This window comes from Kogia breviceps, chromosome 4, assembly GCF_026419965.1.
Source record: "Kogia breviceps isolate mKogBre1 chromosome 4, mKogBre1 haplotype 1, whole genome shotgun sequence".
Classification (NCBI taxonomy): Eukaryota; Metazoa; Chordata; class Mammalia; order Artiodactyla; family Physeteridae; genus Kogia; species Kogia breviceps.
Window position 1 is genome coordinate 61,106,534 of NC_081313.1, and position 15,386 is coordinate 61,121,919.

The 15,386-nt window shown below is 48.9% G+C and overlaps 1 protein-coding gene across 1 annotated transcript; it reads right to left on the reverse strand.

Moving 5' to 3' along the window:
- Window positions 1-643: 643 nt before the first annotated feature.
- OTP (orthopedia homeobox) lies at window positions 644-8,560 on the reverse strand. The gene is made up of 3 exons (XM_059061399.2): window positions 8,524-8,560; window positions 6,835-7,244; window positions 644-1,174 (listed from the first exon to the last, which is right to left on the reverse strand). The coding sequence occupies exons 1-3, from the start codon at window positions 8,558-8,560 to the stop codon at window positions 644-646; spliced, it is 978 nt and encodes a 325-aa protein (XP_058917382.1).
- Between the last annotated feature and the right edge of the window lie 6,826 nt (window positions 8,561-15,386).

The window sequence follows — 15,386 nt, forward strand, 5'->3', positions numbered from 1 at the left end:
TGCGCGCGCGTGTGTGTAGTGTCTGAGAGTGAGCGAGAGTGTGAGTGTGTGTGTTTCTGCCCACAAACCAGTCCATTGGTGTCTGATTTCAGATCCTGAGTCTACTCCCTGGTAAGTAAAATGACGGGAAGGATGCTTTTTGCAGGGCGCGGGAGGAGGGGCGTGAGGTGCGGGCAAAGAAGGGACCGGACGGGAGGCGGTGGGCGAGGGGGCCGCAGGCGTCGTGTAGAAGGTGTGGATGGGAATGCAGCCAGTCAGAAGGCCGTGAGGAGGGCGCGAGCACGAAGAGTGCGAGCGGGAAGGCCGGGGGTAGCGGGAAAGGGTGGGGTGAGGCGCTAGAGACCGGGGGGAGGGAGGAGCTAGGTGAGACGGAGAGGGGGGCTTTGGGGAGGCTGGGGGGAGCGAAATCAGGCGGAGGGGTGGCCTCGCGGGCTGGGGCTTGGGGTGAGCCCGGGAGAGTGGAGGACAAGGGAAAGGACCAAGCGAGACGTGGCAGAGGCCTGGAGGGGGAAGGAGCAGGGGGCCGGGGCCGGGGCGGGGCGCCCGGGCCAGCGCCCGAGAAGAGGCCCGGGCGCTCGCCGCCAGGGCCTCGGGGCGGACCTGGGGGCGGTGCCGGGGGCGGAGCGGGCCGGGCGCGGCTGCATTAAGTGAAGCTCATGGAGACTGTGTGCTCTAGCGCCTTGCGGCGGAGGGAAGCGATGCTCGTGCCCCGCCACACATCGCTGCTGTCCGGGGAGCTGCAGAGCTGGGGCGAGCCGGAGACGTTGCTGGGGCCGGGGAGGGAGGCGGGCACCATGCCGGGAAAGGCAGGCTGGTAGAGATGCGACTGCAGCCCCGCGCCGTTGGAGCCCGCCAAGCTGTTGGACAGGCCCATGGAGTTGGGCGGCGGCCCGGCCGCCAGGCTGCACTGGGACAGCGACTGTGCCATGGCTTGCTGCCTGCCCAGCGCCGGCGGTAGCGGCAGCTGCGACACTCCCGGCATGGCGGCTGCCGCCCAGCGGGTGTCGTTGGCGTGGAAAGAGCACAGGCTGTCGCCCATGGCGGCGGCGGCGGCGGCGGCGGCCGACGGGAACTGAGGCAGGCCTGGCGTGGGCAGCAGCGTCCCCGGCGCACGGAACACGTTGGTGGTCTTCTTGCGCTTCTTCCACTTAGCGCGCCGGTTCTGGAACCAGACCTGGAGCGGGCAGGGCGGGAGACACAGGGCTCTGTTAGCCGGCGGGCGGGCCAGGAGGCGCGGGGGCTTGAGCCCTAGAAACCCGCGTCAGGTCCACCCACTCAGCTCCAGGCCGAACAAGTGCCTTCGGCCCGGCACGCCCCCTGCAGCCAGCCGGTGACCCTGGTTCTCCACCAGCTGGAATCAACCGGCCCCCCTTGCATCCACCGGGCGCCAACTCCCGGGGTCCTGAGTGATCGTGCCCCGGAGCGCTTGCTTACACACGGTGCAAACATACACCATGCGCAGTATTCACCACGCCCCTGCTCGCTGGCACCTTCTGTTCGCTGCTTGGACGCACATGTGTCAAGGCTGGACCCACAGGTGTACAAATGAAGATAAACTTGCGTACCCATGTGGCTTAATAGCGTGCCTTATAACAATGATGGGGTATAGAATTTTCTGAAACGCTGTAACTTAGGAAATTGATGAAGGGCCGTGGATGACATAGCCAGTTCCAAAATCGAAAGACAAAGGAGAACCCCTAACGCCATGGATGACAGAGCAGAGAGGTTAATATAGTGATCCATGTGGGAAAGCGAGCGCCACTGAGTTACAGTGTTGTTTGGGTCTCCACCGTGACTTCTGATTCGTAGCGACTGGTACTGCTGCCACAAGTCCGTGCCTCGTTCTCAAGCCCCTCTAAGGGTACCTTTATCTGGGCTGTGCAAGTGTTCTGGAAACTGCTGCCAGAGCCCTAAGCCTCAGGGCCTTCAAATCTATTATTTTCAGGAATTTACTGAGGATCCCAAATAACAAGGCCTCCAATTCCCTCAGCCCCACCCCACCCCTCGTTTCATCTATAAACTAAAAGCAATCTGACCACTACAAACTAAAAGAAGTCAAGTGTAAAGCTCACACTAGGTATGAATCAAATTTAATTTTGCTTAGACAAACCCAGATGTCTTTTTAAAGGACATGTGTTTTATAAAATATACTCCAAAGTGAGCCTATTAGTTCTTTCTTAGCAGTGACCCTGGAAATTCAGACCTTACCAGACAAATTTGTCTATGAATGTCAAATTCACCACCACAGGGGAAGGAAGGGTTCTTCTTGAAACATATCAAGTAAACTGCCTGACCAAGATAACACTCCCTTGCCCCATATTTAAATTTGATCTTTTTATTTTTTAAAAAAGCCAGCATGCCCACTTGGCAGGCTTACAGTTTAACATTAGTCAGTTGGAGGCTTACTATGCATAAATATAAATGATGTGGGACACAGCTCAGGTACTGATTGAATTTTCTCATAATTTGGCCAACGCAATTTGACCACCATATTCATGGCCAAAAGGTAATGCGTTAATCCAAGCTATTCAGTGTTTATTCCTCAAACTAAAGCATCATGAGTATGAGTACCTGACCGCCTTTACCGGTAAACCGGCTATGCACAATGGTTTGTTCACACCCGTGCACTCTCTATTTACCAATGTGAACAGCATTGCAATCTAGAATCCTCTCCCGCTTTTGGGCTGTCCCTGGCCTTTCTCCCCCGTCACCCACCACCTTATCTTTCTCTGGTTTCTACCTCACTTCCCATGTTTCCGCCTACTCCAGTGTCCAGATTGGGTAAAGATGTTGGGTCCTTTCCCTGCTAAAGTCCCTTGAGCTGGTGGCGCGGCGGATTAATGAGGCAGCAGAACCCTAGGTAGAGGCTGGGATCAATGCGGCAGGCCGTGGATTGAGCTGTTAGCGGCCTTCTGCGGAGAGCAGCCCGCAGGAGCCCAGGAAAGCATAGCGAGACCTGCTGCCAGAGATCGCTTTGCATTAACCATCCAAGGATGGACTGGATGGAGCCCTAGACAAGGGACGGTGTCTGTGTCCAGACGGTCCCCACACCTCACACTCCGCACACGGATACATTTTGAAAGATATCTATGAAGACCGGTTCCTAGCACCCTGCTAATATCAGTGAATCCCGAAATGTTTGAATGTTTGGGGCAGGCACGGGGTGGGGGACTGGGGAAAAAATCAGAAGAAAGGGGGGAGAAATTGCCCCGAAGAATCTCGGTAAAAAACACGCCTGCCAGAAAGGTTTCTGAATCTCAGGCCCAAGCGGGAAAGAACAGCTGTTGAAGAACTAAATATTATAGAAATAATCGAAAAATCGTGCTCAATTATGTTTGAGGGTTAGTAGTCAAATGATGGCTACAAAATTTTTTATGTTTCATGGCTTACTGGGGTTGGGAAAAAAATCTGCATGGGGTCTGAGCACCTCCGTTCCAAGCTATGATGCATATGTTTTTAAAATGTGAATGTTTCCACTTGAAAACTAGAGCATGACAGATTAAAATGCAGGTAAAACCTAAGGGAGATATTGAGAATGCACAGATGACAACTCCAGGAAATATATTAACCGCAGCCATGGCCAACTTTGTACTCAGTTTGAAATGCAGCTCTTCTCAGAAAATGCTTAATACAACAGTGAGAATCTAATGGAGGTTGGAATTTTAAAATCCACTTTCATGATATCTGCTGTTACAGTAATATAGACATACTGTAAATGTATTTTAAAATATATAGCCCGTTTAATTCCCCACCTATAAATGGCTCAGAAATAGAGAAAGAGAGGGAGAAAGAGAGAATATTACTTTTTTCCCCCTCGAAGCCAATGCTTTATGAAGATCTCATTGGAATCCAGCAAATGATTAATGTGAAGATTTGGGAGGAAATCTGGGGAGCTGTATTAAAGCCTAGATCTCAGGTTCATTTCGATCAGCCAGCCGTGAACTCTGGGCCGAATTCATTACACTTTAATAGTGCTGGGAGAGGAAGAAAATGCAATTTCTCATTCCATTAGAAAACTAGAAAATACTCTTGGCTTGTCCCCCTATTAAGATGTGGCAGGTGACAGGGCCATTCTGGGGGACACGGTCAATGGAATTACAGCACATTATTTTTGTTCGTATAAAATATTGAAAGGCAAGCCTGGCTGTGCAGAAGTTATTTCACTGATTTGGTTTTTATGTAAATAAAATATTGAAAGTTAATTAATCCGTGCTAGAGACTAATGATTATGCTTATTATATTGCATTTGATCGCGTAATTTGCATGATTCTCGCATTGCTGCTTAATAAGCCATTCCAGGTTATAAATAATTCTGAAATTGGTTTCTAATAATGGCATGCTATAAAAGGAATGGTTTTATTATACTAGGCAGAAAAGAGGAGCGATATCAGACATGGAATTGGCCTCCGTGTGAGTAGAGGTGCTTTGATAAATACTTAAAAGTATGATATATGCCAGATATAGATAAAAATAAGTATTTTAGATCATTTAGTCTAGAAACAAAAAGTATCTTTAAAAACATACAGTTGCAATAAATTAAATGTTTAGATCATTTTTAATCAGTGCAGTGGCCCCACGTACTGAAAAGAATGTGTGGCAATCTGTTAACTATAAAGAAAACTATGAAGTACTCATCATATAAGAACATAAACCAATTACTATTTAATTTGAATTTGGTCAAGGAGCAACGATACAATGAATTGCGAAGTAAATACATTTTACATAAGTTATTTTTGCATTATATTACATAATGTTAATCATTTTGAAATGTTAATTAAGAAGGTTATGTTGAACTGATTACTTTTTAAACTATGGAACATTATTTTAAAAAATATTGAAATTGCCATTCTATTAAATTGTTCCTATCAGCAGCATCAAGCTATTATCTTTGGTTGAACATTATGTTAGAACAATTAAAGTACTTTGTCTCTATTCTTCTTGATTATTCTTTTGTGTACTTCTTGAAAATAACTGTTTCTATTACATAGTGTGTTTTATTTCATTTACAACTTTTTATATTAAAAGAATCACTGCCATTAACCTTTGGAAGACCTAATAAAGTTTAATAGACCTCATTTTCTTTTTTCATAAAGTCAGTTGTCCAATTATATTTTATTTGTGGTTCTAAGTTCTATTTTAATTCAGAGTAATTACTAGTAAGCCTAGGTTAAGCAACAGCATTTTAGTCTTTAAAATAAAAATTATTATATAGCATTTCTCTTGAATGACAAAAAAATTTATGAATTTTGAACCGACAGGATTTTAACAAGCCAGTACTATTATGAACGGTAATGGAAATATTGAAATTGTATATGTCTGTTAAGATTTGAACTCAATTTCAAAAGATTTAAAAGAGGTGTGAGGTAAAAAAAATTTAAGAGCACTAGTAATATATTTCTGCACAATGCAATTAACATGACTTTGATGCTTAATTTCAATGGCCCATGATTCAGGGCTTCCAGAGTTCACTAAGGAAACCACCCAGACTTACATTGAGTAAAAATGTTAATCTGTTATACCCTGAATATTATTGTATTAATTTGACCACTTTAAGTCCCTAATGACATTTTTTGCTGACTATTTAAAACAGAAGCATATGCTATTTTTCCAGGTTAGACTAAAATGCAGAATAGAGACAGAAAAACTCAACACCGTGATTAAGGACACTCTTGTCTCTTCTTAGATCAAATGTAAAGTAACTGAGATCTTTAAACTTTGATGTTTAAAATTTGTAAAGCGAAGATATTTAAAATTTGTAAGAGCAGCTAGAGCTGAGATCAACACCCAGGGTAAGGAACAGAAAATACCACGTCCAAGACAGGAAAGGAAGGTTTTCAGAACCCTGGATAGCTCAAGACTAAGCGCGCGTCTTGGACTTTCACTTCCAGCACCTGTCCATAAAATATTTGACATAACGTTTTCATTCTCTAAAAAGCAGAAAAAATCCGAGATGCATTAGGCTTATGCTTTTATTCCCCGATTTTCAAAAAACTTACAGGTGTGGTTTTCTAAGTCACATGTAATTTACAACTTGGAGGGCGGTTGGATGAGAACCAGGGGTCAGTAATGATTTTGTCTACTGCCGGTCAAACTTTCCTGCCCCAAATGTTCTTTCTTCAAATCGGAGATCTACAAGAAAGCCCTCTTTCCCCCCCACTTCCCAAGTTACCTTAGGGAAAACCAGGACTCACTCATAGTCTGTGGGGGATCTCTCCAGCCTCTCCCAGCGCATTGGTAGGCCGCCAAGTTCAAAGCCTTTGTAAACATCAAAGCTAGGGGTATTTTGCCTGAGAGCTGCAGGAGTGTGCTAAGCAGGAGAATAAAGCTACACTGTAAAAACCCAGGTGTAGATCTTTTTTGAAATGTGCCCATTTCGCCTTGTTTTCTCCCTTTTCGTGTTTTCTGTATAATTGTTGCATTCTCCCATTTATCCAGACTCTTAACACCAACTCATTAGGGGATAATGAAATGCTTGTCAATTACGCGAGCTGGAGTGTAATCGCGTGCTGGACTTAGCCGCCTGGGAGACACAGAAGGTGGGAGACCCCGAGGTTCCCTTCTCAGGAGGAAGGAAGAGACCTAGCAATTGAACGACGCCGGCTTCGCTTTTGAGGAGTTTCTGCGGGGATGTGGCTATACTGGCAGGAGATGGGGGCACTGTCTGTCCATCGATGGGGCCAGTTTGCGGGCAGAGGAGCTAACTTGACCCAGGAAAGCATAGGTAGAGGAAGCGCAGCCCAGGATCCCTGCAAGGGAAGGAAAGACCTTGCTTCCTTTGCCCAAGTCCACCCGCCCCCTCCTTGTCTTCTGCCCTGGCGCCCAAGCCCAGCGTACCTGCACTCGGGACTCCGTCAGCCCGATACGCAGCGCTAGCTCCTCGCGCATGAAGATGTCGGGGTAGTGAGTCTTGGCGAAGCTCCTCTCCAACTCGTTGAGCTGCGCCGGGGTGAAGCGCGTCCGGTGGCGCTTCTGCTTCTGTTGGCCCTGCTGCTGACCTGCTTGGCTGGGGTTCGGGCCACCTTGGGGCCCCGGCTGCTTGTCCGGGTCCTTTGAGCTCACTGCCAGAGAGGCCGGCGTAGAGCCCACTGTGGTGATGTCCTCCCCGGGTAGCAGAGTGGCTCCCTCGACTGGGTCGGAGTTGGGCGCTAGGTCCCCCGGATGGCCCCCGGGGTCAGAGCCCCCCACGCCCAGCCTACACTTCACCGCCTCCCGGTGGCCCAGAAGCTCGGCGGCATCTTTCATACCTAAGGAGGCAAGGGGACGGTGGTCACTACTGTCCTGGCCATGCCAGGAGGGACTGTTCTCCCCGCGCGGTCCTTTTTCAGCCCCATCCTCGGCTCCCTCTGAGCCCGCGGGAGCAACCTCCCCGGATGCTCAGCTGGGTTCCCCAGGATTTGGACAGCCAGGCTGTAATACCGTTTCCCGGCCCTTTCCCCTCTCTCAGCCGCGGGGTCCCGTAGTAAACAGCACATGCTTTCTTCTCTCCCACAATGAAACACTCCCAGTCCCGGCAATGAAACATGCCTCAGAGTCCCTTTCATGAACCGTACCCCTGGTGCCCCAGCAACCCGAGAGCATATCCTTCGACCAGGAGGGAAAAAAGAAAAGAAAAGAAAGAAGAAAAATTAAATGATTCCTTCGTTGCTGCCCCACCTGCGCTTAGGCAGCCTGACGAACTCTACCTCCGGCCCTCAGCTGATTCCCTCTCACTTTCTCGGAAGATGAATAAGTCTCCAAGCTTTCCACCTCCCGAAATCAACCCAAATCAGCTCCGCCTCCCCGTCAAATCAGAAAAGTGTTTGGAAAATGGAGTCACATCCATCACCAAAGATTCCCAAACCGGAAACCCTGAGCCCAGTAACCCAGACAGCATTAAGGAAACTCAAGTAAACTCTCTAGACATAACAGTGAATCAAGCTTTAGAGAATTCAACTTTGCTTTCCGGAGAAATAAAAGGCGCGTTCCTCTCGGCCATTGGCAATGACGAGTCCCTTTGCAGGCCGGATGCCCGTGAGGATGAATCTGGCTTTTCTCCTTTCTCAATGAGCACACTTAGCAAATCCGCTTCTACTGCAGCGGCTTCTCCTTCAAGACCGATTTTTACAAATTCAACCATACTCAGACGAGGAAGAGAGAAAGACGTAGTGGGGAGAGAGGAAGAGAGGGAAAAAGAGAAGAAATAGATCTCAAATTAACGCAAATAGGGGAAAAGAGAGAAAGAAAAATGCCTCCAAACAAATTATCACGGGGTAGGTCGTTCCCTTAAAAAAAAATAATAAGGGGGAGGGGGAAAGAGAGAAAATAAGAAAAACAAAGAGTAACAACATTTCCCAACTCCTCTGCATCTACATATTCCATAGATTTTTTAAAAAGACGATGTTAAATCAAATTAAACTTTAATGCAGCACAATTACTTTTAAAGAAATTAGTCCATTTAGGGCACATTAAGGTAAAATAAGGAACAAATTGACAATTTCCTGCCCGGGCTTCTCCTGGCTGCCTGGGCGAGAGACGCGCACTCACCTAGCCTGGCGTCCAGGAGGTCGGCGTGAGACAGCATCGCGCACCGCTCCAGGGTGAAAGCTGTTCCCCCCCAAATTTTAGCGGCTTTAAGTTATTTAAAATAGATATAAGCTATAAGCTATACGATATAGATATATATAGATCACCTAAATGAAAGAAAATTCGGTTTGTGGTTAAAAAGGGGGCTTCTTGCATTATAATGTCCTTTAGAGAGACGGGGAGGTGCTTAACAGTTGAATGAACCCGTGAGCAGCTCGGCGAGGGGACCAATCAGGAGGGCAGCCTGCAAATGTCAGCGCCCGGAGAGTCCCCCACTCCGCCCGCCCGCCCGCGCCCGCCCGAGAAGGCGGCGGCGGCGGCAGCCCTGGCGGCTCCAGCCCGAGCAGCTGTTAAAGCAGCGGCGGCCGCCTTGCCCTCGCCCTGGGCTTCTCGGCCCGACCTCCGATAGTTCCTCCCTGGGATTTCCTCCAGACACACCTTTCCTTCTCCTTGTCCCGCCCTGCTCGCTCCAAAGGCGCAGCTCTGTCTCTTTGAGCTAGGGTCTTCCTGGGGCAGAGGCAGGGCAGGGGACAGAGCAGGGCATGACCCCGTGGTGACCCGAGAGTAGCCCCCACCAGCGCGCTGGGCAACACTGGCCTGCCGCTGGCGCAGGCCTGCCGATCCCGAGCACAACAAGGGCACACCGCGCCCTCCAGACCGCGCCTAGACTTCGCTGCCGCCCAGCAGGCCTGCGCCTAGGGACCAGACGCCCTGGCTGGAACCCCGGGCCTACAGAGTCCCAGCCCCGCGGCAGGGCCTAGAGAGCAAAACAGGAGTCGACTCCCCCGGCGCTGCCAGGCCCCGACGTCTGCTTCAAGGACCCGTGCGCGGTGCTGATTCTTGCACTTTGCACCTTTCGAGCCCGGCTTCTGCTGCTCTGCCTGGCCCACGCTTGCATCCTGGCCCACAGCCCGCTCCTTTGGTCAAAGTTTCTGAGTTCAGCTCGGCTCCCAACTCCACTTTAGGCTGTAAATAAAGTTAAATGCTCTTTATTTTCCTCTCGAATATGTTAAACTACTTGAACAATTTAAAGTGCTTTGCACAAGTGAAGCGAACCATTTCTAATGTTCTGATTTTTCAGAGCCAGCCAACAACAAAGTTTAGACTAGTAATATATTTCTAACCAGAGTAATTTTCAAGATCATTAGGCATTTATGTAATTAGTGCCAAATCTATAAGCTTTTATTACGATTATTAGAGTAAAATCAGTATAAATTTGTACTAATTTACTACTGTTTAGACTTGGCTGTCAAGACCGGAGGTTCTTATTGTAAATGATAACTGAGGAAATTAAGTGCAAAATTCTGTACCATTTCTGATCTGCTCCTAAACAATCCGTTTCAATTGTATTTGTAGCAGAACATAATGCCCTTTTAAAGTTATTTGACTTGTATTTTTATTTGCAACACAAGAAAAATGCCCTCTTCCCAGGCACAATGAAAACTGATGTTTACTACTCTCAACTTGATTAACATTGATTTTTAATTCAAGAGTGATGCAATTAAGATTATTCATTTAGTGCAAATAAAGCTTCCACAAAAGGGTGGCCCTATGAAGTCTGTTTTAAATAATACCGAGCAAATGGCTTTTTTTGTTCGCCGTCCAATTGACTTACACAAAACATTGGAAATGCTGCCTGAGAGCAGATGCGAGAGGAAGTGTGTGTGTGTGTGTGTGTGTGTGTGTGTGTGTGTGTGTGTGTCCTTAGCTATGTGTATGTGACAGGGACCGAGCAAGGAGACAAAGGAGGCGGCAAGGCGAACTCTGGGGCAGTTTTCCTTCCTCTTCTCTCCTGCAGCCCACTCCCCTCCTCCCATACACACACACACACGTGCGCGCGCGCGCACATCCACACACACGTGTGAGTGTCGGGAATCAGCCACAGCAGTTCCTTCGGAGCAGCGGAGACCGCTTCCGCCGAAGCGGCTGCAAAAGCGGTCTAAGTGGGACTTGGGGCTCCAGGACCCCCAGCTGCGGTTCGGCGGAGTCCGAGCGGCGGCGGCGGCTAGTTTGGGAGCCTTGAGGGTGTTCGGCAAGCTCCTAGTGTCCTAGCGAGAAAGGCTTTGCTTGGGAGGAAGAATGCCTAAAGCAGATAGAGTCCCTCCAGTAAAAGCTTTCCCTTCCCCAAACAAAGCCCCAAATCTAGAAGCTACGGCTCGCGGTGAGCGCGGCACGAGGCAGAATAGCGGCCCTGGGCGGGGCGGCGTGCTCCCTGGACGTGGTTCCCGAACGCGCACCTGGCTGCAAGTTCCCGGGGACTCGAAGGGGGTTTGTGCCCACCGGGGTGGGGCTTGGGGGTATCTAGGACCAGAACGCAGGGGCAGAGGTGGGGAGAAGTGTCAGAGTTAGAGACTGGAGGCCTGGCGGCAACACCCTGCTCCTTCAAACCGGCAGGTCCGCGGAAGGCGGCACAGCCTTGGCTCGGCACCCTGTCTGGAGGGAGGGAGGAGAGGCCGCCACCTGGAGAGAGAAGGGGACGGTTGCGGGGCCTACACGTGTGTGCACACAAGCGCTCGTGTCCTCATCCCACAGCCGCCCCCAGAACAGCCGCGGACCGTGCAGCATTCTCCCACACGCACACGCTCGTATATTCTGTTTTGTTGCATCTTTCAAGTCGATAAATAAATGTGTAATAGTTAATGTGAAGACACATCAGAGTAATAACAATGGGACGAAATCAGAGGATTATCCATCTCTGTTAGTAACCGCTGAATAACAATGTTGCGGCGTGATTGATAGCTCGCTTCATTTTATGACTTTTCTATTGGTCTTGATTTTTATAGCAGTATAAACAAACTAAATCATTTCTTCCAAGACTTCAGAGCATAAGCATTTGGGGGTAGGGGTGGGGGGAGAGGGGGAAAGGAAAGGGAAAAAAAGAGGGAAATCTGAGAGTGGGAGGGGGTGACGGGGGTGTTATGGGGGCGTCGAGCGCAAGCTGGAGCTGGACCGCGAGTCAGGAGCCGGCTGCCAGCAGGCGTGGCGAGGAAAATGACAATAGTCTGGACGTAAAATGCTCGCCCCCGCGCCCGGTTCCCTCTCTGCAGCTCATTTTGGCCAATGTCTGAATCCACCTGGGCAGCGCCTGAGATGTATTTAACAGAGTTTTATTCCTCGTCATCTTCCCACGTTCCTCGGGCAGCCGGGAAAGTGCCGGTCAGGCCCATTGCTGTTGATAATTTAAAGCATTTCCCACACGATCATGGGAACTGGAGTCCCTAACAAGACGAGGCTTCAGCGCAATGGCCCCCAAATCTTCGGAATGACAAGAATGTCTTCAGAAATCACTTCAAAGCAAAGCAGAAGGATTTTCTATGACGGATCCAGTGATTTTTCCTCAATAAATAGGTTTTAGATTGTTACACACACGTAGAAGCGGAACAAAGGGAACTACTAGAAAATATATTGGTTGCCCCTAATAAAATTTATTTAGACAGTTTACTTCTCATAAAAAATAGAGATTGAATTTTGTACAAGAGTCTGCCAAGGGGCAATGCACAGGGAAATCATTTTTTCTTTCTCTTTTTTCCCCCTTCTACTTTTTAACGAAGCACAAAGAGCATTTAAAGGCCAGGCAATCCTCTGCCACTCACGCCGGGCGGCGCGCCCAGACGGAGCCAGAGAACTTTGTAGTTTTGAAGCAAGGCGGCTTTCTGGGAGATATATATTTTTAAAACAAAACAAAACAGAACAAAACCTTGAAGGCTGATTATGTAAACTACAAACACAGCAACTACAAAATCTGTTCCTTTCCTCCTGCTTTGCCATCCTGGTTCAGAGCAAGATTTAGAAACATAGCAGTGGCTGGATTGAGAGGTGGGATGGTATGGGAGATCCATGCAGCAAGTGCTTTAATGATGAGTTTATGCTGATTAGGTTTGTAATTCTGATTTTTCTCTCTACTTGTATTTCTGCGTTCATTGTGAATCCTTTGTAGAGACACAGAGAGAATAAAAATATATACCAGATGCTCCAGAAGAACTGGGTAGTGTGCCCAGTGCCCTAATTGCTTTTTCCACTTACAGAAGCCTTGGGTGTTTATTAAACGTAACTTTCGGCTTCTTGAGCTGTTTGTAAACTGCTCGCTCTCTCTCTCTTTTTTTGCCGACAGTGGGATGAAATATGGCGCGTTATTATTCACATTCCTGCTATTAAATGCTGAATTGTAACATTGTTCTATTTAATGAGGAGCGCCTCCCTCAATAATTAACGATCTCACATTTTCCTATTTTCTTGCCTGATGAAAAGAATCAATTTTAATTCGTGGTAAATTACAGCCATGCTTTTGGATATTATTTGCTTACAGAAGACAAATCAAGTGACTTGAACACTCCTGTTTACTTTTCTAGATATGCAATAACCCAAACGCAATGGCAAATCAGATCGTGCTCCTCAGGCCTACCTTAAAACCTCAAACAGAATAAAGAGTAGGGGCAAATACTCGAGGAAAAAAACCCAGGAAGCTCTCAAGTCCACTGTGCTTGAAACAATGGTGACCACTTTCTCCCATAGCTTTCACATCCCCGGGTGCCTGGAACCCTTGCTCTGCCAGCCCTCACCCTCACTGCCCCACCCCCTTTCCGGAAAGGGGTCAGTGGTCCACTTCTGGCCACACTGAAGTTTGGGACGGCTTGATGTCTCATCTGGGGGGAGTCGATGTGAGGATGGGGTGAGTGGAAGGAAAAGGATCTGGGAGGGCAGTCAAGTCTCTGGGAAGAAGTGACAGGCGCTTCCACACTTCTCTGCCTAAAAGAACACTCTCCAGGTCCCCAGCAAAAGATACCACAGCCACAGAGGCTTTGGCTGAGGACTCCGGCCCGGCCACTGCGAAAGTACCCTCGGTTCGTCTTCGGACCAGCGGCTCCCGAGGGGCCGAGTGAGCGCCTCTAACCCCTAGCCGAACAGGCCTGGGCCCAGCCCCCAAGTGCACTCTCCAGTCCTCTCCGCGCCGGGAGTGCCGGGACTCCGGGCCGCTCCGGCCAGGGCTGTCCCACTGATGTCGCCGCTGAGCCTGTGGCCGAAAAAACTCCTTGCTTACGGGACCCTGGCTCCCCAGCCTGGTAGCTAAAAGCCAAGAACCCACACTCCAGGCTTCATTTTTTTTTTTTTTTTTTGGCATAGGAAGCGGGGGCTGCGTGTGTTTGACACGTGTACTCGTGTGCGCGTTTGTGTGGGCAGTGTGCGTCCACTGCCTGCTCACGCGAACCGCGGGGTTGTGCCGGCGCTGGCGGAGGGGCCGAAAACTCGCCCCCCAAAAGTCTGATTTCCTACCCTTCCCAGAAGCCTGTGGCGGTACACGAGTCAACATAATTTTTTTTCCGCTGCAGTAAACAGTTTCCCATACATTCGAGTTTGCAAACTACAGCCATGCAGTCCACCTGATGACTCTTCGTGGGCGCTGGAACCGCTCCCTTGCTTATTTTTTTCAATCTTTGCCTTCTAACAACTAGCATCCGCGGCCCTCAACGCCGAAAGCTCGGCACAAAACAATGACAGATCAGTACCCGCCCCCTGACTCCGTATCTCCTCTTTTTTGCCTTTAGCCCTGTAATTTTAATGGCCCCAATCAGCCACACGGCATATAATAAGTGACATAGAGATTTTGTTTGTATGTGTTAAGTTCTCTGCTTTTCTGATTTCTATTTACTCAGGATAAATAATCATATATCAGTTATTCAGTTAGGTGACAAGGCTAGTAATTGGAATAAAAAGAAAAACATCTCATCCTTATCTCTTTCTATAACTAGATATAGCGCTAATAAGACTGCATCAATCTTATCTAGCAAATAAATAAAATAGACAAACAAACAAATTCGCCTCCAACAAGTTAATGCGGTGTATCTGAGTGGAAAGTAGATATTTTCACGCATTCTGGAGATGAGGAGTGACTTTTAATAAAATCACAAGAAAAACAAATGTAATTCTGTGAGCCATTTCTTGGAGCCGCCGGGGCCCGCCCCCTCCCCACTCTCTCCCCGCCCTGCTCCACCGTCCCAACCTTTTTCTTTTCACAAGCAGCTAGTCGCAACCTAAGACGGACACGGCGAAAGCCTTCTCTAGCTAGTTTACACTTTGGTGGGGGAAGGTTTGGGGGAGGGAGATATAATTCTACGGGGAGTGAGCCTTCTTCAAGTAGAATTTTCTCTTCCCCTGTCTTCTCCCTCCTTTACCTTCCTGCCCTTGCTCTTCCTTTTGCTTCCTTTTCCCTCTTTCCTTTTACTCTCCCTTTTCTCTTCCCTTTATTCTATCTTCCTCCTTTCTCTTTTTCTTCTCTTTTTTTTACCTTTTCGTCTTCCCATTCCTGCCTCTCTTTCTCTCCTACCCTTTGCCTCATCTTTCAGTCTCCTCTTGCACTTTTTCTCCCCTTTCTCTTTCTCCCCTTTTCTCTGTTCTCCTTTCTCTCTTCTTTCTTCTCCCTCCCCCCCCCATTTCTCTCTACCCCCCCTTCCCTTACCCCCTCCCTGCGGCCCGAGTGCGGCTAATTCCGGGCGTCTATATTCACTCAATTAGAGAAATCTACAGAGAAGATCGATCTTCCATCTGCAGACATGCCAGCTTAACAAATTAGATTCTTGTTTCGTGCAGGTGATTTGGTGACAGTTGGGGAATTAGAAGTAATAAGTTGTTGTGTTTGAGCCCGGGCCCCCGCCCCTCGCCCGCGCCCCTCCCCGCCCGTAGACCCCCGGCCGCGCCCGCCGCCCGGGCACCCCCTACCCGCTCCCCCAAGCCGGCCGGCGCCCGCCACCGCCGCCGCCGCATCCCCCGCCGTAATTAGTGCTGCTGCCCTCCATGTGGGCTCGATTAAACCGTGATTTAGCTGAAAG

Bases quoted from the DNA above. Each gene is read 5' to 3' on its own strand.
- OTP (XM_059061399.2), bottom strand. From the start codon at position 8,560: ATGCTGTCTCACGCCGACCTCCTGGACGCCAGGCTAG. The intron at 7,245-8,523 runs GTGAGTGCGCGT...TTGCCTCCTTAG, and splicing joins CCTCCTGGACGCCAGGCTAG to GTATGAAAGATGCCGCCGAG. The intron at 1,175-6,834 runs GTACGCTGGGCT...TGCCCGCTCCAG, and splicing joins TGACGGAGTCCCGAGTGCAG to GTCTGGTTCCAGAACCGGCG.